At 41.3% G+C, this 22,292-nt stretch overlaps 2 protein-coding genes across 6 annotated transcripts in view; both read left to right on the top strand.

The window, feature by feature from the left end:
- The first annotated feature begins 5,338 nt into the window (after positions 1-5,338).
- On the top strand, positions 5,339-11,263 carry nmu (neuromedin U). 5 transcript variants are annotated; one of them, XM_048253180.1, is made up of 10 exons: positions 5,339-5,556; positions 7,425-7,480; positions 7,613-7,660; positions 7,821-7,880; positions 8,177-8,206; positions 8,539-8,589; positions 9,222-9,272; positions 10,580-10,633; positions 10,855-10,904; positions 11,127-11,263. In XM_048253180.1, the coding sequence occupies exons 1-9, from the start codon at positions 5,388-5,390 to the stop codon at positions 10,888-10,890; spliced, it is 555 nt and encodes a 184-aa protein (XP_048109137.1). In that variant the 5' UTR covers positions 5,339-5,387; the 3' UTR covers positions 10,891-10,904; positions 11,127-11,263. The 5 variants fall into 5 exon arrangements, with proteins under 5 accessions (XP_048109137.1, XP_048109136.1, XP_048109138.1 ...); XM_048253179.1 differs by having other exon boundaries at positions 9,195-9,272; XM_048253181.1 differs by lacking the exon at positions 8,539-8,589 and having other exon boundaries at positions 9,195-9,272.
- Positions 11,264-15,994: 4,731 nt separating this feature from the next.
- clocka (clock circadian regulator a) overlaps positions 15,995-22,292 on the top strand; it is a 52,688-nt gene continuing 46,390 nt past the window's right edge. The window contains 1 exon segment of the mRNA XM_048252075.1: positions 15,995-16,098. The gene's annotated coding sequence lies outside the window, so the exon portion shown is untranslated.

The raw sequence follows: 22,292 nt of genomic DNA, 5'->3' as shown, positions 1-22,292 counted from the left end.
TAGTTTAGTACTCACTATATGTGGAGGTACCGCCATCTGCTGGCCAAGATCAACCTTCATTTCCCAGCCCGCCCCATTTTTCAACTGGCCGGTTTTGCACCTGGCCTTCGCGGAACAAGGTGTATCCCCCTGACGTACAAAGTTAATTTGCCTTACCCCTTTACTAGCTGCTAATGAATTGACTTGAATGATGGTAATGAATACCTGGTTATGACACCACGTATACCGCCCCTGGGTGAGACTTACATTGCACCCTGATAGGATATGGTGGAGACTGCCCACACACGAGCAAAGTATGCATTTATCATCCTCACCACACCATTGACTTAAATTCTTGGGAGATGGGAGCACATCATATGTAGCACCTAACATAAATCTGATCTTACCAGCTTCCATGCCCCATAGATCTTTCCATTTAATCCGTCTTTTTTCCACCCCTTCCCAGTTCACCCACTGCCCTTGTTTTGCCTGTGACACTGCCTTAGTTCATCTTACAGCCTCCTCCTGTCTATGCATTTCCTCCACTACCATTTTCCTCTTTTCTCCTGCAGAAGCCTTACTCCACAAGGGTTTACTTACACCCACCCCTAGACCCCCCCGCCCATGCTGCACATGGCCCTTTATATCCCTATGCTAATTGTGCTTGCTTAACTGCCTGCTCTGGGTTCCACTTCCTCCCTGCATTAACTGTGGGTGCAACTTTCCTCACCACTGGGTCCTTGGACTGTATAAGAGTAATTTCCAATCTAGCCTTAGCTCACTTAAATTCCTCTGTCAGACTAGATATTGGCAACTCTACAATGCCCTTCCCATACAAGGCTACACTGCTTAAGCAGCGTGGGACTCCGAGCCATTTTCTGATAAAGGAGTTGATCATTTTTCCCAACCTCTCTACCTTTGACAGAGGAACTTCATAACTTGTCAATGGTCACATTAGCCGAGGCAACAAACCAAACTGCAAACACCACAGCTTGAGCTTACCTGGCAGCCCTGACTTGTCAATTTTTGCAATACCTTGCCTAGTGACCTGTCTCAAGTCTTCAACCTGTGATTTATCACTAAGGCTTGCATCATACCACCTTCCCAGACTCTTCACTGGTTTCTCCAGAACTGTGGGAATCACCTCCTTATTTATAGCAAAATTCTTATCTATTACCTTCCCTTTAACTATTGAGAGACTCCTAGACTTACTTGGCTTCACCTTCATTCTGGCCCATTGCAGATTACTATTTAACTTATCCAGCAACCTGTTGGTGCATGGAACGGTTGACGTCAAGGTTGTCATGTCGTCCATGAAAGCCCTAATCGGGGGGAGGCGTGGCCCTCCCTGCAACTTCTCCCCACCCACTATCCATTTTGAGGCCCTAATGATGACCTCCATTGCCATTGTAAAAGCAAGTGGGGAGATGGTACATCCGGCCATGATTCCTATCTCGAGTTGTTAGCTGCTACAGCTGTTAACTACAGCTGTAGTAAAACATAATTGAATATCCAGAAAGTATGCTTTTACTAGGCTTTTAATGCTACCTGGGATTCTGAAATAATCAAAGGCCTCCCACAACAGACTATGCGGCACAGACCCAAAAGCATTAGCCAAATCCAAGAACACAACGTGCAGGTCTCTCTTCTCACGCTTTGTTAATTAAATTTGGTGCCAAATCATGCTGGTATGCTCTAAGCACCCGGAGAAGACAGGAATTTCAGCTTTTTGCACCGTGGTATATTAGTTTATTCCTTTCAAGGTAATTTGTCAGTCTCCATGCCACCACACTGAAGAACACCTTCCCTTCAACATTCAGTAGACTAATTGGCCTAAATTGATTAATCTCCACTGCATCCTTTTCTTTGGGAATAAATATTCCCCCAGCCCTCCGCCAAGCCTTGGGAATACTCTGCTTTTTCCAAACTATCTTCATTAATTGCCATAGAAATCTTAAAACATCTGGTGCACTCTTATACAACCGGTAGGGCACTCCATTAGGTCCCGGGGCTGAAGAGGCCCTTGCACGTTTTATTACTTCTTGCACCTCTTTCCACCTTGGTGGACTATCGTCGCATTGGCTACTTAATTCACCAATAGGTGGGATATCAGCAGGAAGTACCATCTCTCTGAACCTCTCCCTATCTTTGTGCACTCCCTCTAAATACTCCTCAAGCTTCTGCTTAGGTTCCAAAAGACTACCACTCTTCTGCATTACGAATAAAGACTTAACAAACTTAAATGGGTCTTTATAGAATGCTAGTCGAGCTCGTGATTTCTTCTTCTTATTTTTCCTAATATTTTCATTTTATTATTATACTTGACAAGTACTTAATATGTAGGCACTCCTATCCTCTAGTACTAGTATTGACAGATGCAATGGTAATTCCTAGCGATAGTCTCCTCTGCTCTGTTCTATTGCTGTAGCTGTAGCTCTGTAGTAAGTTAGAAGTTAAAATGCTTGAATGTTATTCTTTTGCTGTAGTTGTAGCTCTGTTAACCTGGCAATAGCCAGATGAATTTCGCTCCGCCTAGCTCCACTCATCCATCTGGAACCGATCCATTGAAGTGTTGCTTCAGAAGGCTGGGCCTAATCAAAAAATGCTTGCATATGATTGAATAAGCCACTTGTCCGTCATCTATTGACGTGCTACTTCAACCACTCACATCGAAGCCAACCTGTGACGCTAATAACAGACTCACAGTCGCTTCTACGCTATGTCACATCTATGAAACCTCCCGCCTTAGCGCCCTGATTGGCTAAACCATAAAGTTGGTTGGAGAAATCACTCTCAATGGAAGAGGTCCCAGATGGATGTGAGTGAAGCTAGGCGGAGCTAAGCGGAACGACATTCTGGCTAGGGTCAGGTTATAGCTCTGTAGCTTATAAATTTGAAAATGCTTATGTTATTTTATTGCTGTAAGTTTCTTTGGATAAACACGTCTGAATGTAAGTGTAAGTAAACTGGTATTAACTGTGACAGCATTCTGCACATCAAGAGTTTACCACTGATGCATCCCTATAGTTGTTGCAACCTGAGTGCATTGGTTAGCTTTTTTATCCACTGTAAGTATCTTTTCACAGTCACACTGCTGGGACAATAACACAACACACAGCGTGTTGATGGTACAACTTCTAAACACCGTCTAATGCCCATGATAGATGAAGCATAGTAATCATCATGAGGCATGCAAATGTTAAAAAGGGGACGTCACAATGACATGCAGACAACCTAAGGACCAATAAAAGCCCCATTCAGTTTCAAAAGCGCAACCTAGAAAGGTCACCTTCAGGTTTCTTTTCCCTCTGTGGTGTTCTACCAGGTGATGCAACCAAGAGAAGTTGATAATGGAAATGCTGAACTGGTCTAAGACTTATTCCATGGGGCTTTATTCACTTGCCTGGCAAACCAAGCATGCACCACTGTTAATATGTTACGCAAGACTTTGACAACCACCAGAGGTGATGGGACCTCTCTTGACCCTTTGTAACATGGTTGGATAGTGTGTCAGCTTTCACATAGTATTTTGTGCATGAGTGAACATTTGCGGTTTGCTCAATTAATTCACTCTTATGCCTTGACATTCTGAAATAGCTCTTACTGTACACACACGCATGTTAACACCATGATTGTGACATGTAAGACCACTACTATCATGCAAACACATGTCATGGGAATGTAAGAGATGGGGGGGAGTGTTCATCATGGCATGCATGAGCAAAAGACACACTGAAAGAATCCTGTGTAAATTGCATGAATGAATAAGATGGTTAAACAGTGTTATTTCACTAACAGTTCACACAAGAGCATCTTTGCCAGGGAATACATCAAATGCAAGAAATTTGTGACAGTCAGTGTTTTGCAGGACTTTGATGGGATTTAATCAGGGCCACCATCACTTGTGTAAAAATAACATTGCCAAACTTTCTTCCTGAGCACAATATGTTGCAGCATTTGGCGATGTACAGTTATACTGATTGTTAGTGGTGGGTAGTTAAGGCTACCTGATGGTGTAACCTAAGCCTTCATAAGCACCATTAAAGTAACATATGTATTTCCCATGCTCATACACATGCATTAGCCTATGGTTGTTATGATTATTTATCATATAAAAATAGTGCGAGTAGGTATATTGCTTGAGTGCTACAAGTAGGCTAAGTCAGTAAAGAATCCATTTAAAGCAACACCAAAGCACTTTTCCTCTGTCGCACGCTATTTGTTTATCCAGCACCAGCTTTGCAAATAACGATGTCCACAGACAAGGTAGAGTATGTTGCATGATTTTATGAAAGTATGATGTATTGCGACATAAGAAGCATGTCAAATTCGTAGTTTCTTATGTCTCATTCCATCGAACTAAAGATCCGCTACCCGATCTGGCAAACTTACATGCGGTTATAGCCGATAGAGGGCCGCGAAGCGAATGCAGAAGTGCCGTTACGAGTTGATGAACCACTGAAACGATTTTGGAAACATTGTTTTAGGGTATCCTACAAAAACCTCTTTGGTGTTGCTTTAACACAATATTATTTTATGTTGTCCACGTCGTTCACTCCATAACGATATGAGGAATATGCAAAGGACCAAATACCCACCCATCTCAAATTTGATGCTGTCTGTTTTTGAATCAGCGTTGAAACCACCGCCGGTTGAAGAGCTGTCTTTGGGGCTGTGGTGCTGAAAATACGACCGAGCGTACGAAAGAAAAAAACAGCTGGTTAACCGTGACGGAAATGTGAATGAAAACGACCGAGATTAGGGCGCTGAGAAAACTTGTAATAGTGTCACTATCTATAAAATCAAAATACCAAAATGCATTTGGTAAAGCATACAATGCATTGAATGTCATCATCTTGAAAGGCAACAATTAAAATCAAAGCAATTGAATGTAATTTGGAAAATAAGTTAAGATTTCTGCCTAGTTTTACTACATGTTTAAAGTAAAGCTAATTTGCCAAACCTGTACACTTTCTGTATCTTCTGCAAAAATAGAATAAACTTGGCCAATTCCATAATTTTCAAATGGACCTTTTTGGAATTAGACCTCTCTCAACGGTTTTTCAAAGTTATTCAAGTTATTCAAAGTTCAAAGTTATTCAAGTTATTGTTTGTATGTCGTTTTAGTTACGTCCACAAATTGTGTGTGCATGATGTAGAATAGACCCCCGTCACATTAACTCATTGATGCATTCAGAGAAATTATCTCATCGGAAGTTTGTGATTGTGTAGGCCTACAAGTGTGACGCCATTACATGCTGATGAGTAACATGAGGGTGTGGCCTTCTAACGCCTCCAAATTCCTCCGACAAAACGTTAAAAACCTGGCAAGAGAAGCCTGTAAGTTTATCAGCACGAACCTAGGCTACTTGGCGAGAGAAAAGCTCCTTTCACACACCTTGCTAAAGATGCCAACCCATCAGTGTCCCAGCGGAACCTCCCACAGTTCCAGCAGCAACAGCAGTAGCCACACTCCGACTAGCTCCGGTGGTGTATTCAGCACCATGAGTCCACCGAACAGCGCGATCCTGACGCTCGCAGTGGCTTTCCTTCTCTCTACCATCCCCCTCTGCAAAAGTAAGTTTGACACCTGTTGCTCCATTCAGACAGGAACTAAATGCATAAAGACAAAAAGAAAATGGAAGATGAAGCAAAAGTTTCGACTTTGTCAAGTTATAGGCATTCATGTCGTGGGCTATGAATTTTGATCATTGCTTAAACTGCTACAAAATGTACTTTTTAAAACGTGATATATAAGGCTGTTCCTGTTGAGTCGTGGGCCCTGCATTTAAAACTATCTTATATGATGATCTGTCAGGTCTTCTGAGATGAGCAGTTGTTGAGTATTTGATGTAGCAATCCAGCAAGAATAAATCGAGAATCTCTCTCGCTCTCTCTCTCTCTCTTTTTATCTCTCTCTCTCTCTATGTCTGTCTGTGTCTCTCTCTCTCTTTCTCTCTCCTTGGACAACAGCAATTTAGGAGAGCTGCATTTTAGGGGTCAAAAGAGCAGACTATTTATAATGGCTTTGTAGTGTTTCCATTCTAATCAAATTAGCTTCACCATTGGGTGGTGGCACAAAGGAAGTCCAACCATGGTTAATTAAGGAAAAGTACTCATAGCATAGTACTCCTTTGACGATTACCATAGCATTTAATTTGATTTCATATTGCCTAAGCAGGCATGTGAACCAGTAAACTTTGCAGTAGCTGTGTGTTTCTTCAGAACACAAAGCATGCATATTCTAAAAGCAACAAAACAGATGTGATAAAATCACACTGTGTCTACAGGTTGTCCACAGGGAAAAAATAAGGAAAACCTTAACTGATACACAACCATGGAAATGGAGTAACCTACAACAGAATCGGCCTGCAGCATTTGCATTGTTGGAGCATTTGAAATGTGTCTGTAAATGCAATGTTTCTACGATTTATGTGGATTTAATCTGCTAAATAATGTATTTTATCTTTTGCTAGTCATGTGCAATTTAACTAGTCATGAACTAAAGCAAGGAATGGAGTAGGACTTATTCCAAAACAAACATAAATAATATCATAAGTATAGACATGTCTCTGGGTGTATGAGTGCTGTCCTCGGGATTCTGTGCTGCTGTCTCTGTCTTCCTCTGGCAATGTAGAGCATGTAATGTAACACAGTTCTGAATTAAACACTAAAATACCATTTCATGGTGATCTTAATCGTTTTGATCACATTTTATGGTTCTGATCTATAACTGACAGTTTCTTTTCTAAAAATAAAAAACCTTCTGTTGTTTTTTTAAAGGTTACAAAGCTAGATGCTTGAGGTGATATTTAATTAAAAGAGGGACAATGAGGTACACATAAATGTCAGGATGTAAAACAGGTTGATGAGGGGATTAACTTAGATGAGACAGCAAGGTGAAGAGATGAAATAGGTTCACCTATTTTATTGTGGTACGCAGAGAGAGAGAGAGAGAGAGAGAGAGAGAGAGAGAGAGAGAACAACACAAGGACTCCAAATCTCAAAGTGAAGCAGAAACAAAAGGGTTAACACTTTTCATGTTCCAGCAAAACAATGAATTTAAGTCAGCATATTCCAGCGTATAATCAATGTTTCAGAAAAGGAGAAATATCTTACATGGTTTTTAATTATAGGCTAATGGAATGATGGAATGCAGTTATTAGTGTATAGACAATTCTATGAAAAATAATCATCTAATATTTAAAACCCTCCTGTTCATTCATACACAATGTTAGCTTTAAAATGTTTGTGGCCACGCAAGACAGAGGTGTTATCAACATTATTTACATACAATATATTCTCTATATCCTTTGATATCCATTACATCAAATTGATCTAAATACATCACCGCATGGGTTTTTGTCAGGCTCTATAGTGATCTGGTCGGGACTATTGCCTGTTATTAAATGCTTTGCTGTTTTATCTTTTTGCTTTTGATAAAGGCGCCCCAGTTTTGCAGCAGAGACCCACGATAGACTATGACCAGCTAGTAAACCAGGTAACAACATATGTGCTCTTACACACACCCCTCTGTTACATTACATGTCTTACAGACTCCATTAGTCCCAAATTGCTGTGGCAGAATGTTGTGCTGGTAATAGATTTGGTCACCCTGCCCTCTGGTTCTTAGGTAGATGATATCTGCACATCCTTCTTCTCTGAAGACTTTCCCTTCAGGGTAGGACAATTTGCATGACTTGAATTAATATTGTTTATTGCAATTAGTAATGAGTGCATTTGCGTAGTTTGCGTATTAATGAGTGTATCTCTCTCTCTCTCTCTCCCTCTCTTTCTCTGTCTCTCTCGCTGGGTTTGATATGTCGCTAAAATGACTATAGGCACGTGAGATGTTGGGAGAGGTGTGTGTCTTGATGCTGGGGGCTTTACAGAAAGCTCAGGTGATTCTTTCCTCAATCCTCTCCAACATATCTTAACTTACACTTAATTAATTAAGTGGTTCTTATGAGTTATGGTTTGTATATTTATGGTATGTTGATGGGTCGTTGATATTGCATTGACATTATTGTTATTATTGCTATGTTCCTTAATGTAGTCTTACCAACTTTTAAAAACAATTTTTTACTATTGTTGTATTTTGTAAGTCAATTTGGACAAAAGCGTCTGCTAATCATCTGGAAAATAGTGTTGTCATTAGTCACTTGAGCTGACTTTTTTTTTTGGTCTGGTGATGCAGGATTTGACACCAAGAGATAACAGTAAAAGGGTAAGTCCACCCCACTGACATTCAAACATGTTTCAGCTGTATGTTTGAGCAGATGCTAGATAAGTGCTACAACACTAACATCATGACATCATTAATGTTATATGTTAATGTGTCAGATGTACCCATCTGTTATTTGTTATTGAATCTGTATATGCGTATATGGATTTGTACATAACATATATATGTGTGTACATGTAACTGTGTGTGTATTGTCTTGTGCATATGTGCATATGTGTATGTGTATAAGCCATATATATATATATATATATATATATATATATGGTTTATGTGTATGTTTTATGTTTTATGTATATATTTGTCTGTGTGTGTAGTTTTTATTTCACTATGCTAAATCAGGAGGAGATGAGATTCAGAATGAGATGGTAAGTTGGTGGTTACACAGTCTGTCTCCCTGTTTCAGCTTGATCTCAGACAAACAAATTGTGCATTGCTCTTGAAGGCTTACTGATATATTCACTCTTGCTGTAAAGAACGGCCACTTGTTGCACAATATTAATATTATTATTACTACTATCATCATTATTATTCAAAATGCAATTTTGCAATGACAGTCTATATGGCAAACGCAGTCTTGAATCTACCTCTTGTGAAACATTTAATATAATTAGGTTTTAATTTATTTAGGAAAAAGTTAATACATGATGCACATATAGCTATTGTAGTATCCATTCAAACCGTAAGCAAGGAAAGGACTGATCAGAGTTAATGTAGAGCTTAAAATTCTGCCTGTCCTGCATTAATAACTGACTGAATGAATGAATGAATGAATGAATGAATTAAAGGGATTGTGTGCTTTGAGAGTAAGATGTGCGAGATTGTGTGTGTGTGTGTGTGTGTGTGTCTGTGTGCAGTCCTCTCTGCGACCTCCAGCGTCTGTCAGTCAGAGCTGTTGTTCATGGTTTTCATGTATTTTCATGTCCTTCCATCTATGTTGGTCCGTCTCTCTGTTCATCTGTCTGTTTGTCAGTTTCCTGTGCTGCATCCGCTTTTACAGCTGGTTTCTGCGATGCCCTCTAAGAAGCAAGTGAGAAGAGCTACGGCACTCGTATGTACCCCTCATATCGGTGTTCTCACGCTATCCATCAGTCACAACTTTTATTACATCAGACAGATGTAATAAAGTCCTTTATTACATCACTATCTATCATTTGTGTGACATTGCACAGCAGAGTTCTATGCGCAGTGAGGCACCGTTTGTAGCCCTGAAATCAGGAATGAAAGTGACAGTGGTGAAAATGTCAGAGAGACAGAGCATCCACTCAGGTCATCGAAGCGTGATTTAGTTTTCACTGAGAAGGAAATCGTAGGAAACACTCTATGGGTTGACTTGTGGTTCTGTGGATGCCTTACTGTTCATGAGAAAATACTGTGTGTGCCTGTATGCGTGTGTGTGTGTGTGTGTGTGTGTGTGTGTTTTCATATTTCCATAGAACAAAACAAAACTTGTTCGCACAGAATGCCAACATGTACCAGACAAGACCAAAACACAAATTAGAGAGACCAAATGCCATGAAAAGTTCAATTGATCGTCTAATAAAGAGAACCTCTAATGTTGTCCCTTTGTATGGGATTATACACATAGCGCTAGCCTATGTCAAGCCAATTTAGGCCCACTGTGCAGAAGCCCATTTGACGTAGTATCACTCAGTGGGCAGAAACCCTCTCCGCACTGGCCGTTCTTTTCCATTCAGAGGGGCAATTAGCGGCTAAAATTAGTGAGGCTGACCAGCACAGTAACTATTGACATGCTACTGTGTTTTCATGATGATGTCATTCCACGTGCCGCTATTGGCTTCCGGGACCTGTCCACACCACGTTCGTGGGCAGTGTGGTCCAGCACATGGTAGAGCATGTATAACACTTGTTTGTCTGCACAGGCCGAGGTGTGTTGTTGAGAAGCTTTCTGCTAACTGCTGTGTTTTCGATCAAGCGCAATAAACATTATCAGTGGAGTGGACACAAACAATCGTTGCTGCGGTTACTATGTTACAATGCCATTATATGTCATTAGACAATTAGGCTTCATAAACTGGATGCTGAGGTTTGTTTTGCAACCGTGGTGTTAAAACAAGATGCCATTCTGCCAACTCTAAAACCCTCTGCTTTCCTTAACTGTCAGTAAGGGCACAGAAGTTGCCACAAATTTTATAGATGCTTATTTTCTGTATGACGGAATGGCATGAGGAGCTCTGGTCAAAGGCATGTTAATGGAACTCTGACCTCTTTCTCTTTAACATATTACCCTTTTTCACTCTGGATTGTTAACCAACTCTTATACAGAACCAAGATGATATTATGTAGAGGTGAGGACAATATATTTGGTGAGACAAAAATGTGTTTGTCTTTACTCAGGATGATGTTAAGGGACCAGGAGGAATACAAAGCAGAGGATACTTTCTTTATCGGGTAAGATCAATATTTTGACTGAAATTTGTTTCAATTGACTTTTCTCAGAGTGCACTCAATATCATTCCCTCATCTCTGACTTAATGGATATAATAGCTTTCATCTTTTCATCATAACTACAGTGCCGAGAGACCTTTTGATATCATGATATCTGTTGAGATCATGGTATCTCATGAAAAACAAACACTCATTTCTAACACTTCTTTTTTTCCCACATGCAGCCGAGAAATGGAAGAAGATCCGCAGAATATGTGTAAATAAAGACAAAAAGGTATTAGATTACAGCTGGACTTCTTCAGCACATTTAGTCATTTGCTTGACAGGTACAGTGCAAAGTAAAGTGAGAATTGGAATCTTATGATGTTAAATATTTTGTCACAAGAACTGGAATGTCATTTGTCCACAAAATATTAAGTAAGTATGTTTATAAGAGTTAGATAAAAAAACACAGGAGCTTAAAGCCTATATTTGGATCTGCTTGTGTCTGCATCAGTTGTCGCCAGTTGGACCCACTGCACAGACCTGACCTGGTATCCAGAGGGTGTCATGGCCTATACCCTGCAGCTCTCCTAAGCTCCTCCATGCCCTCCATGACCACTGTATCGTGCTGTTGAATGTACTCAAGAGAATCCAAATAAACTTCTTTTTGACCCCCAACTGTCTGTGTAACAAAGCTGTCTTTGGAATTAAAAGCATCTAGAAAAGGTTCTTTATTGTGGTGGTATGATTTCACCAATTTAGCCCCAAATGAGAGAAAAAGAGAGCTTTATAAAGTGTGTGTGTGTGAGAGAGAGAGAGAGAGAGAGATAGTGACAGAGATATGTAAGAGGAGAGAGAAATATTACAAATGCTTCAAAGATGCGGCACGTTTTTATAGTCGTACATGTCTTGAATGGCGATGCACAAGGGAAGGTAGAGGAATGGTGTGTCATCGCAGCTCCTAGCATAGGTGAAGAGAATTACAATAATCTATTTAGGTGATGCATCTCACTCCCATGGGTCCCACGGTAAAATAATTCCTCAGGACCTGCTGCAGAACTTCTGTATACTGAACGAGGGGGATCCATATACAGTAGCAGGTCCAGTCAGTGTGGAGAGCCTCAACAACTTTTCCATATCTAGATTGGGACAATCTCAAATATTTTGAGTCAGGAACTATTCAGAATAGAATAGAATAGGTCTTTATTCACAGGTACAATGACATTTAAAGTGCTCTCCAGTCAGTGCATCATTCATTGAGTCTATAAAAATATAATTTAAGTGCTATTGTTACTAAAAACATACAACAACATTAGCAGCATACGTAAATTCACCCAGTCTTACACACCCAGTGACTGCATAAAAAACAGTATGAACACAGTCATTACATAAAAACAGTATGAACACAAATCATCTACAGACATGCATACTTTCTGTCATTGCATTGATCCATTTCATATCAGATTCCATATTGCACATTATTTTTTGCAGCATTGAGGGTGGTTATTGCAATTGGATAAAAACTGTGTTTGAGTCTATTTGTCCTTGCGTTAGTTGATCTGTACCGTATGTATGAAGGCAACAGTTCAAACAGGGAGTGACCAGGATGGTGCGTGTCCTTTATAATGTTCTGGGCTTTTTGAGACAACGGGAACTGTAGTTCTGTAGTGGAGCACTTTCCTCTTTGCCGCTATGCAGCTGGTGTACCATACGCACATGCAGTATGTTAGTATGCTCTCAATGGAGGCATGGTAAAGGGACACTAGCAGTCTTTGTGTGATGTTATTCCTCCTGAGTATTCTCAGGAAGTACCGTTTCTGTTGGGCAGCGCACAGCGCAGAGGTGTTCACACTCCAGGACAGGCTCTCCTCGATGTGGACTTCCAGGAAGTGGAAGACTGCCATGCCACCCTCACCACACAGTCCCCGTTGATGATTAATGGTGGGATCTCTGTTTTATTTCTCCTGTAGTCTATGATGAGTCTTTGAGGTGTTGAGGAGCAGGTTGTTGGCCCTGCACCTTGTTGACAGCCGCTCCACCTCATCTCTGTAGGTGCCCCCGGAGATGAGGGTCACCACTGTGGTGTCATCCGCAAACTTCACCATGGTGTTGCTGTGATGGACAGGGGAGTAGTCGTGTGTGTAGAGGGAGTAGTAGAGCAAGGGACACAGCCCTGGGGAGAGCCAGTACTGAGGCTTAGGGCCGTGGATGTGTGGTGGCTAGGGTTGCCAACTTCCTCAACCCCAAATGAGGGACACTTCACTTCAAATGCGGATAACCCCCCCCCCCCCCCCCCCAAAAAAAAAAAAAAAAAAAAAAAAAAATTACAAATGGTGTACTGTCACTTTAAGAGCATTGTCTACACGGTATTCATAATATTTTGCTAGCTCCATTCAAATATAGCCTATGGTCATTCCACAAACTCTAAAAATTGTTTGTGCCATATTTAGGCCTGTAGCACAATGATAAGTAAATTAAGTTGGTGTAAACAACCTTCATTCCTGTGGAAATAGAAGCATGTAATGATGCTAGCTATATATTTTCTGTTTGCAATAAAAAGTGAATTATGAACCTGGTAGCCACCTAGCTATTTAAGTGGAAAGTGTTTCAATTGGCATAGCCTATCATGTGCTTCATGTAAATGCTTAGTTCAAGGGAAACGGATTGTTGAAGACTCACCATTACACAAAGGCAATTGACCACTCTTCATATTCTATCAGTCCAAATTACAGTGCGTGCAGCCTATGTCAAGGTGCCCTCAGTATAGTGTGAACCGGATAATTCCGCAATCTCCTCGCGTTGTTTTTGTTGTTCTCATGATTTCCTTTTAAAAGTTTCTTAAAAAGGTGAAATCAATTACCAATGATCACAAGCCAGCTGGAAACTTCCACCCTCTCTCCCTCTCGTTCCCAATTAAAACGAGTAGCATAACGTTCAAGTTAGATCTGCTGCATAATAGAGAGACTAGTAATAGAGAGAATAGAGAGGATCCAAAAAGTATCATCCTTATGTAAGATGCTGTTGCTGCATTTTGACATTGTAATCGTTCTCTAAGAAGAGTGAAAAGCAGTTTGCAGTAAAGCTTCTCTGGCTAAATTGTGGTGCGAGATGCGCGTGGTAGCGGCGGCACTGGACACTTTGTTCCAGGTGCGTTTACAGTAGCCCACTATTGACAAGTTAACAAGGCCGATGAGCTGTGATTCAAAAATCGGGAGTGGTGCTGTCCCTGACGGGACAAATCAAAATCACCCAAAATACGGGATGTCCCGCACAATTCGGGACGGTTAGCAACCTTAGTGGTGGCCTACTCTGACCCTCTGTCTGTGGTCAGAGAGGAAGCTATTTATCCACATGCAGGGCTATAATCCACAAAGAGCATCCGCACATAGCTTCCCTGCTGCTCCAGGTGTGATTGTGCAGTATTGTGTGCTATGTCTATGGCGTCCTGGATCGTTTAGTTCTGTAGGCAAACTGGTGGGGGACAAGGCTGCCTGGCAGGGCTGCTGTGATGTGACTACGGACCAGTTTCTCAAAGCACTTCATCACCACTGGGGTGAGTGCCACTGGTCTGTAGTCGTTGAGGCTAGAGATGTGGGAATCCATTCATGTACTTAAATAAAATTCAGCTGCTATATCTGGGCTATTGACTCATTTATTCTTAAAGTAGGCTATCCATGCTTTTCATTGATTGCAATTTACACTTTGATAAATAAAATGTGTGATTTCTATGGGTGAGTGCTATGGATGACAATCACCAGTTTTCCTGTTACATAGACTATCCCACTCAGTAGCTGTGAACAGGTTTTTGATCAACCACCTTTGGAAGCTGAACTTTCCAGAATGGATGAAAGACGCACATAAATCGAATTGCCACCTGCCGGTTTTTAGCACACATTTTTCATTATGTAGATAAAAAGATGCCATTTTTATATTCGCGTAGACTTGCCTAAAGTCGCCATTAAATTGTTGTGCGGTCGTAAATATAAGACCGCGACGACATCTTTGAGCCTTATTGCAGGGACTTAGAAGGGATGTTCATGAGCTTTAACTCTAGATGTCGCTGTTTCTCTTCATTTCAACTTGAGCTGGGCTTATTCCTGAAACAGCTGATCGCAAATCAAATGAAGTTTGTCCAACTATATTGAAACCCACCATTGAAAAGGACAATTGATAGGTTTTTTTCCAATCAAACAAAAATAAATAAGTATTAAATATATATAAATAAGCCTAAATAACACAAAATAGACAATGTCACCGTACTGCAATGCGTTTGGGTATATAGGGCCCCTGGGCTACTTGCAATAGGCCTTTATCACGGCAGCCCACAGGCAGCTGAAGCAGGGCTGTTGAATTTCCTGTTGGCAGGCAAACCACAGGTGTTCCTAAAAACATTAACGAGGCCTCTGGTTGAAGTAACTGCTGCCGAATCTGACACTTAATTAGAAACACCTGTGCTCACACAGGAACAGGGCTGTTCACTTCCTACTTCGGCTGCAGTGATAAAGGCCTATTGAACATTTGCCTAAATCCATCCATTGTTCATCACAACTGCAAAACTCTCCCTCAGTGGACTAATTAGTCTAAGTAAACTAGATACACAATTCAGCCCTGCTGAGTGTGGAAAGTATAGACTGCGTTTTCCTACATGGGCACAAAGGGCTATAGTTAGTTTATCATTACCAAATAAAACAGGCTGCGAGATGTGAGTCAGTAGGCTAAAAACACAGGATCTTTTCGTGCGCACGCACGGAACCGTGATTGGACAGAGCAGGTGCCAAATGGTAAAAAAATCCCGCCTCTCTGTTTCGCGCGCTTCTTTCATTCAAGCTTGGTTGCACTGCGCGTTTGACCTAATTGGCATTCAGCCAGAGGAATGAGCGACACATGAAGGCCAAAGATTGGGAACATTTGTATAACACAAAATGTAATAGAATAGCGCTCTTATAAATAAATAAAAAATTAATTGTTACGTCAAATGTTATCGAGTAAAATATAGCCTTGAGGGATGTTAATTACTCACAACCGTAATTTAGTTATTTTAGTCAACATTTCAAGACTTTAATTTAAGTTAATCGACCAGAATAAGAAATAGCCGACGGTATTTAAGTGGGCCTGCATCCATGAAAAATCAGCAAGAGCCCATGTTTTGTGTCTCAGTTAATATGTGCAAATGTGTTGAGATGTAGTCCTGCATTTATTTTAAATACCATCGTGTGAATGCAATGCCTTTCATACCTTCAAACATGATAAATAAAACGCAATACAACGTCTTATGCCGATGTTTGTGGCAAGAAAAAACTCTCATGCACGTCAAAGGTATGCCTGTGTAGTTCCGCCAGGTTGTATACTCATACACTGGTGCGCATGCTCTTTGCGAGCCCGAGCTAGGCCTTGGCTGTTTTTCTAACTCCAGTTCAACCCGCCGCGCAGCCATCTACTACCAAAACAACCAGGACGGAAATTGTAACAGTCGGACAACTGACAAGGTAAGCGCGATTTTAAGACATGCATAATTACGTGTCTTTGGAAATGGCAATCGACTCGCTGTCCGGTTAAGTTTATTGCAAATATGACCGCATCGAGAGTATACGATGCTGTTTTTCTATGCTAGCTATTTAGCGTTACGCTTTGCTTAGGAAGAATGCGAAGGCCCGGTGACCCACATTCGCTCTACCCCGGTGAGACAGGGGAGGGGACTGTATGGTGCTACCAAATGTTTTTAACCGGTTAAAAGCCCGCATGCTCTTCGTGTTCTATATGCCTGTGGTGATCACCGTAGTCTTTTATTTTCCCTTTCGCATTTCAAAGTTTGTTGCTATATTTAGCACGGTTAGCATGCAGTGACCCCTGATTTTGAGTGATTAAACACGCCGCTGGTTTCGGGTGCGCATTCGCTTGATGGGAAACTTGCGCTTCTTCTCCGGAACGGATCTACTGGATGTATTCAGTGTATAAGGTGAATAACATTCTGAAGCTCATATGCTGACAACTGTGTTTAGTTGTTATTTTTTTCTGTGCAAACGCAAGCTTTCCCGGGGATTTGGACTCCACGGGGAAACCAAATCCAATTTATCCCGACCATTTTCCCTGAGACACCGCTAGAGCAACCTGTAGCCGAGGCGTCAAAGCTAGCAGCGATCCTTTTAACGCGCACGACACCGGTGCTTCCTAAATACATGTTTTTAGTTGCCAGTTCGTATATTTGTTACATTACATGGTTTTCTTTCAATGTGTTTCTTAATTGTAAATCTTAGTCTCGCCAGGCTACTGCAGAGGAAATGCCGTTCATTCAAGTGTCTGTTGTACAGGATAATGATTATTGTATGAATTGGGTTGAGCACAAACCCGCAAGATGAGAATGTATTTGAGCAGGCATAATTTCATAGAATGGAATTGATTTGTATTCAGTCTTGAGTTGTGTGTTAGGCTTAATTTTTGGTTACTAGCTGCAATCAAGAGCCGTCAAATTTTTGAGTGTTCGCTGCATGTTGTCATTGCGTGCTTGAAGGGACCCATTCATTCTCACTCTATGAAAACAGGACAATAAAACGGCGCTCTTACATCCTCCTTATCGCTTGTTTGTGTCCATGTGACCATCCTCTCTGATATCTTGCAATGAAGTTGTGGGATAGCCGGCATTTATGGTTATTGATGCTTGCTGCGGAGACTTAGGTGTATAGCCTGCCGTTCGAATGTGTCTCTTGGCATGAGTGTTCATGGGAGTTACGATTTTTCTATTGCACCAAACACCTGCTTTATGATTATGATAGACATCGCGTGCAGGTAGAAATTGATAATGTCTGTGTCACAAAGTTCAGGGACTAGTCTAACAAACGATATCTATATGGATATCCGAACTCGGGATATCCATCTAGAAGCTTGTAAAAGTAGCCTATTGGTCGAAATGGTTATGACATTTGGCTGAAAAATAATGGTATCAAATAAAGTACAAAAGCCTGCATTAATCATAGTACTAATAATAACCGCAATATCAATAGTAATATCAAATATCAACTATACAAATGGAAAAAGTTATTGAATAGCCTACACTTCATTCATGCAATGAAACTGACTTTGTATTCAAAATGTCGACTAAGGTTGAGTTTCCTATAATCAAAATGATCAAAAGTAAGAAACATAAGAAACATAATCTAAACCGAAACACTTCCCTTGATGGAAAGATAAAAGCCTTTTTTTTTTTAATAAGTAGACTGAATCAAGCCCTTGCTGACCCTTAACCATATGACATTGTCTTCAATCGGTCATTTGTGTTTATGTCAGAATTGAGGGTCTCTTACTGTCACCTGACATAAGAGTTTAAGATTATGCCATGGAGACACATTTGCAAATAACAAGATGTACAGTCAGTTGCTTTTTCTTTTGGGAGAGAGTTTTGGGAGTGTGTGTGTGAGCACATGTGTATGTCCCAAAATGCTGTATGATTTAGCCTCTATGGACCATTCATAATTCACTATGACCACGTTCCACTCATAGTAACTGTGAAGGCTGTTGTGTAGAAATGTTTAAGTGCAGTCCATCTACATTGCATTTCAGAGACTTTAGATTGGTTGACCTGTGCTATCCTTACTTCCATTATTGACGGACCCTGATTACCCCGGAATGAGGTGTGTGTGTGTGTGTGTAAAAAGTGAACTCAATGATAGACCTTGCCCTTTTTGCTGTAGAGAGGAACTTCTAGTGTCAGCATCCAGAAACTTTGCGTAGCCTATCTGGCACAGTGCTGGGACCCACCCCGCCTGGTCGTGAATCCCCTGGCATGTCGGCTGTTGCTTCAAGCTCAACCTCTGGACTCTGGGTCTCTGTGCCTCCACGTCTAGATCCCTCCATACTGCCTTATCTCGGGGCGTAGGCTCACAGGAGGGCATGTCTCACACACACACACACACACACTTTTGTGGTTTGGAATGTTTGGAGAAATGCTATTTTTGCCCCTCCTTGGGGTTTAACCTTGAGCTCTTGGTGGTCAGATTAGTATCAATCTTCTAGAAGAGTGGTGTAATTACTCAGGTGTAAACGGTCATTGTCAGCCAGTAATTGGCTAATTATGGCATAATTGTTAGACAACCTTTTTTCGTGCCACCTACTTAATGATGATGAAGCTTGTGGTCTTCAAAGGCACAGCCCCGGGATTGGCCTGCCGAAGAATGCATGTTATGAATCTACATGGTGACTTATGCAACTTTTAGATTCCCCAGAGTTCCCCAGGACTTGGGAGGTGTCATCAGTATTGTTGAATATTACCCTTTGTGAGTGAAGTTTGGCAGTGGTGACATGTAAGCTGCACTCAGACCTACGTGTAAGACAGGAGGTTCTGTGGATGTTAAACAGTTGGGCCGTATATCTGAACGACATATATTTCCGACGAACATTTTGTAAATTATTCTGAACGAAGCGAAGAACATGCAGAGATTCTGTTCGTGTGCGTGTTCAACCACACTGAGATTCTGTTAATGTGCGTCGTTGTCGTTCACACATATGGCCGTGTAATGTCAGCATGTTCGCATCATATCTGAATCACCCGAAGGATCGGACCTCCGTTTGACAAAACTCCCGAGGTTATATCTGAAAGCAGCTTTAGACAGAGACAATCCCAAACTGAAGATTAGTCATGGCTTATCGTAACCTAAGCATTCCTTTAAAAAAATGATGAAAGTGATACATATGGATGGTTGGTTGTGGTTGAGTGGTTTGTTTTGGTACAGCAAAGGTGGGAGGCAATTACCAAGGACTCTTGAGAGAATGTTGCACTTCAAAGTTGAATTTTGGTTCAGGGGGAAAACGGTGATGCAAGGGCCTACACATTTGAGCTCCAGTGGCTACGGATGTGTGGACTTTATGTCAGTTTGGGTTGTTAATGTTTCAACACCAGCTGCCTCCCTGAAATGTTATGAAGTTGAAGATGCAGTAAAGTTACCCCTTGCTGGTATATATGTCACAGTTTCAGTGGGCCACTGTAGTACAATATGCATGTTCATTTGTGTCCTGGAAAGGATTTGTTTCAGCCATTTGGATAGCCAGTGGCTTAACGACGACACTCCTTCAGGATCCATATTAGATTTTGCTGGTCTGTGTGTGGGATGCAGAGGCGGCTGATATAGAAGTGAACCACAGAGGAAATGGCTTTTTAAAGATGGTGGCGCGAGGAAAGACTGAAGCCAGCATATGTGTGGGCGAAGCCGTTGCTTTGTGCGTCTTTTCCAGTCTGACTCACTGATTGGCTACACTGGCTCAGAATATTAGGTGTTTTTTGAACATGTAGTTTTAATTTTAGTTGTGTTGACCCTGGTCTCTCTCCACCCCTCAACACCTTCCTTTTCACTTAGTCTTGTTTTGATGTGTTCATTTGAACATAAGAGAGTAGTTCTGGCTTACTTACGTTAACTAACAAGATACTTGAATTGTGTGCATATTAAAAAGCTGTAAGGAAGGATGGCAGCACTTAAAAAATGTCAATATTTAAATAAATGTGTTATAACATTTGCATGCTGTTTTTTGTCATCTTAATATTGTGGATTTCCTATACATAGGAAATATACACTACACTCTGTGAGTGGTTGGGTATCATTTGCGGAACTCTATTAGATCAGTTAGCCTGATTCATTCAGATCTGTATGAGATCTGTATGAGGTTCATCATTCAGGAATGACTCTTTCAGCTGGTGTCAGCTACCCTATGGAGCTAATAGCGGCTAGGTATGATAGGTTTGTGGCTGATGATGTCAATGTGTCCAAAGGTGAGTGTCTGTCAGATCATTGTTGTCACCTTGCTGCTAACCTCTTTGTCGTGGTTAATGAAAGCAGGGACTGTAGGTTTCATTGATCACTATCACCTCAGAGGCATAATAACCTTGAGTGCTGGCAGAGAAACAGGGCCTTTTAAATTATTTTTTAGTGGTTTTCCTAAGCTAGCGCTTATGGGCATGGTCTAAAGAGTTTTCATCCTGGCAAAAAGTAAACTGTATGTCAAATTGGTTCCGCAAAATTGTGTTTTAATGACATTTCTAGTTTTTCAAAGGCGAAATAGTAATGTTTGCACAGCTGGAATGTTTCATTGCTGAACTGACAGCTAATTGTTTAGTCTGAACCAACTCTTAATGCTAAACCGTGCCTTGAGTTTTCCAGACAGTTGTTGGGTATATTTTTGGTCTGAGGCATTTTTGGTGTTTTTGGGTCCATTTGTGAAGCTGCCAGGACCGCTGGTTTGTGTTGCTGTCCACATATATAGTCAAGACATATCACTCAAGCCCTTGCAGTTGCTTTGTAATGGCAGATCTTCAAACGGTGCTCGTTTCATGCACAATTTGGTACACACACACACACACACACACACACACACACACACACACACAAACAAACAAACAAACAAACAAACAACAAAAGACAGTGCATAGTTCATCACAGGCTGATTTGAGTCGACACTGAGCGCACCATTACTGGTTGTGTCTCACTGTTTGGGTCTCAGCTGGGCAGCGGTCCCACTCGTTTGACTCAGGACCCCGTGGGTGTGTGGTGGTGGTGGTGGTGGTGGTGGGGGTGGCAGCAAGGGACTGGAAGGTGTTGTGCGCCCCCGGGGAGTGGGAAGGTGTGAGAAGGGCCCCATGGGAGCCTGGAGGCTGACTGCCTCCTCCGACACCCCCGCCCTCCACCTGCCTCTGCCTCTGTGGCCTCGTTTGTCGGCCAGCGGAGACGAGACTCCTCCTCAGACTGCTTGTTTGTGTTGTCCTCTCGTAGCTGAAGAGAGAGGAACTGCAAGCAATGTTATTAACATGGATGGATTATTATTAGGGACTGACCGATATGCATTTTTAAGGGCCAATATCGATATCTAATGGCTCTGGATGGATATTCAATATTTGGCTAATATTTTGGGCCGATATTCATTTATTTAGTTGTTTAGTTATTAGGCTGGTAATAAACAAACTCACTTGAAAGAAATTATTTTGTGAATACCTTGCATATTATGAGAAGCAACAGGTAATATAATAGCACCAATGGGCAGCCTAGTTATTCATTCTTAAACGTAAAAGTAGGAAAAACTAGGGAGGAAAAACCGAGAGTGTATTTGGAAGACGCTGATGTGTTGTAGCAGAAGTAAGAAATGACTGACCGGACTACCGCCAACAAAATGGGGATATTGCTATTGGAATTCTTGTGCTAAAAATCGGTATTGTTTTATATCTGAGTGCACCCCTCTCATGTTGGTAGAAGAATTGAACTTGTGAATTGAAAGGTATTTAAAGGCTCCGTCTGTTTGTGTGCATACAAAAAATCACTGTCCATGTGCAATCCTGGTTCTGAAAATGGGAAACAAAAACCCAGACGAATCTGAGACCACATTTATATTTGCTCTGCAGATCCGACAGGCAAATCTTCAATTCTGAAATTTCCAAAATCACAGAAAGCCCAGGAGCCAATCACAACTGCTTATCTGGCTTGGGGTGGGCTTTATGCGATGTGACAGGGGAGTACAGTTGAGTTGAACACAACCAATGGCTGCGCTGATGGCGTCAGTAATAAACGGCACAGACTTGTATCTCCTTTGGAATTGAGTAAACAACTGCATTTAAAAGCTTTGTTTACAAGAAAGGTGTGCTTGCTATACTTAATTTTAGTTACTTAAGTTTAATTTCACTGCTGGTTACTTACACTCCTTGGAAATT

The sequence above is a fragment of the Alosa alosa genome, chromosome 9 (assembly GCF_017589495.1).
Source record: "Alosa alosa isolate M-15738 ecotype Scorff River chromosome 9, AALO_Geno_1.1, whole genome shotgun sequence".
Lineage (NCBI taxonomy): Eukaryota > Metazoa > Chordata > Actinopteri > Clupeiformes > Clupeidae > Alosa > Alosa alosa.
This window is presented reverse-complemented; position numbering and strand designations above follow the sequence as displayed.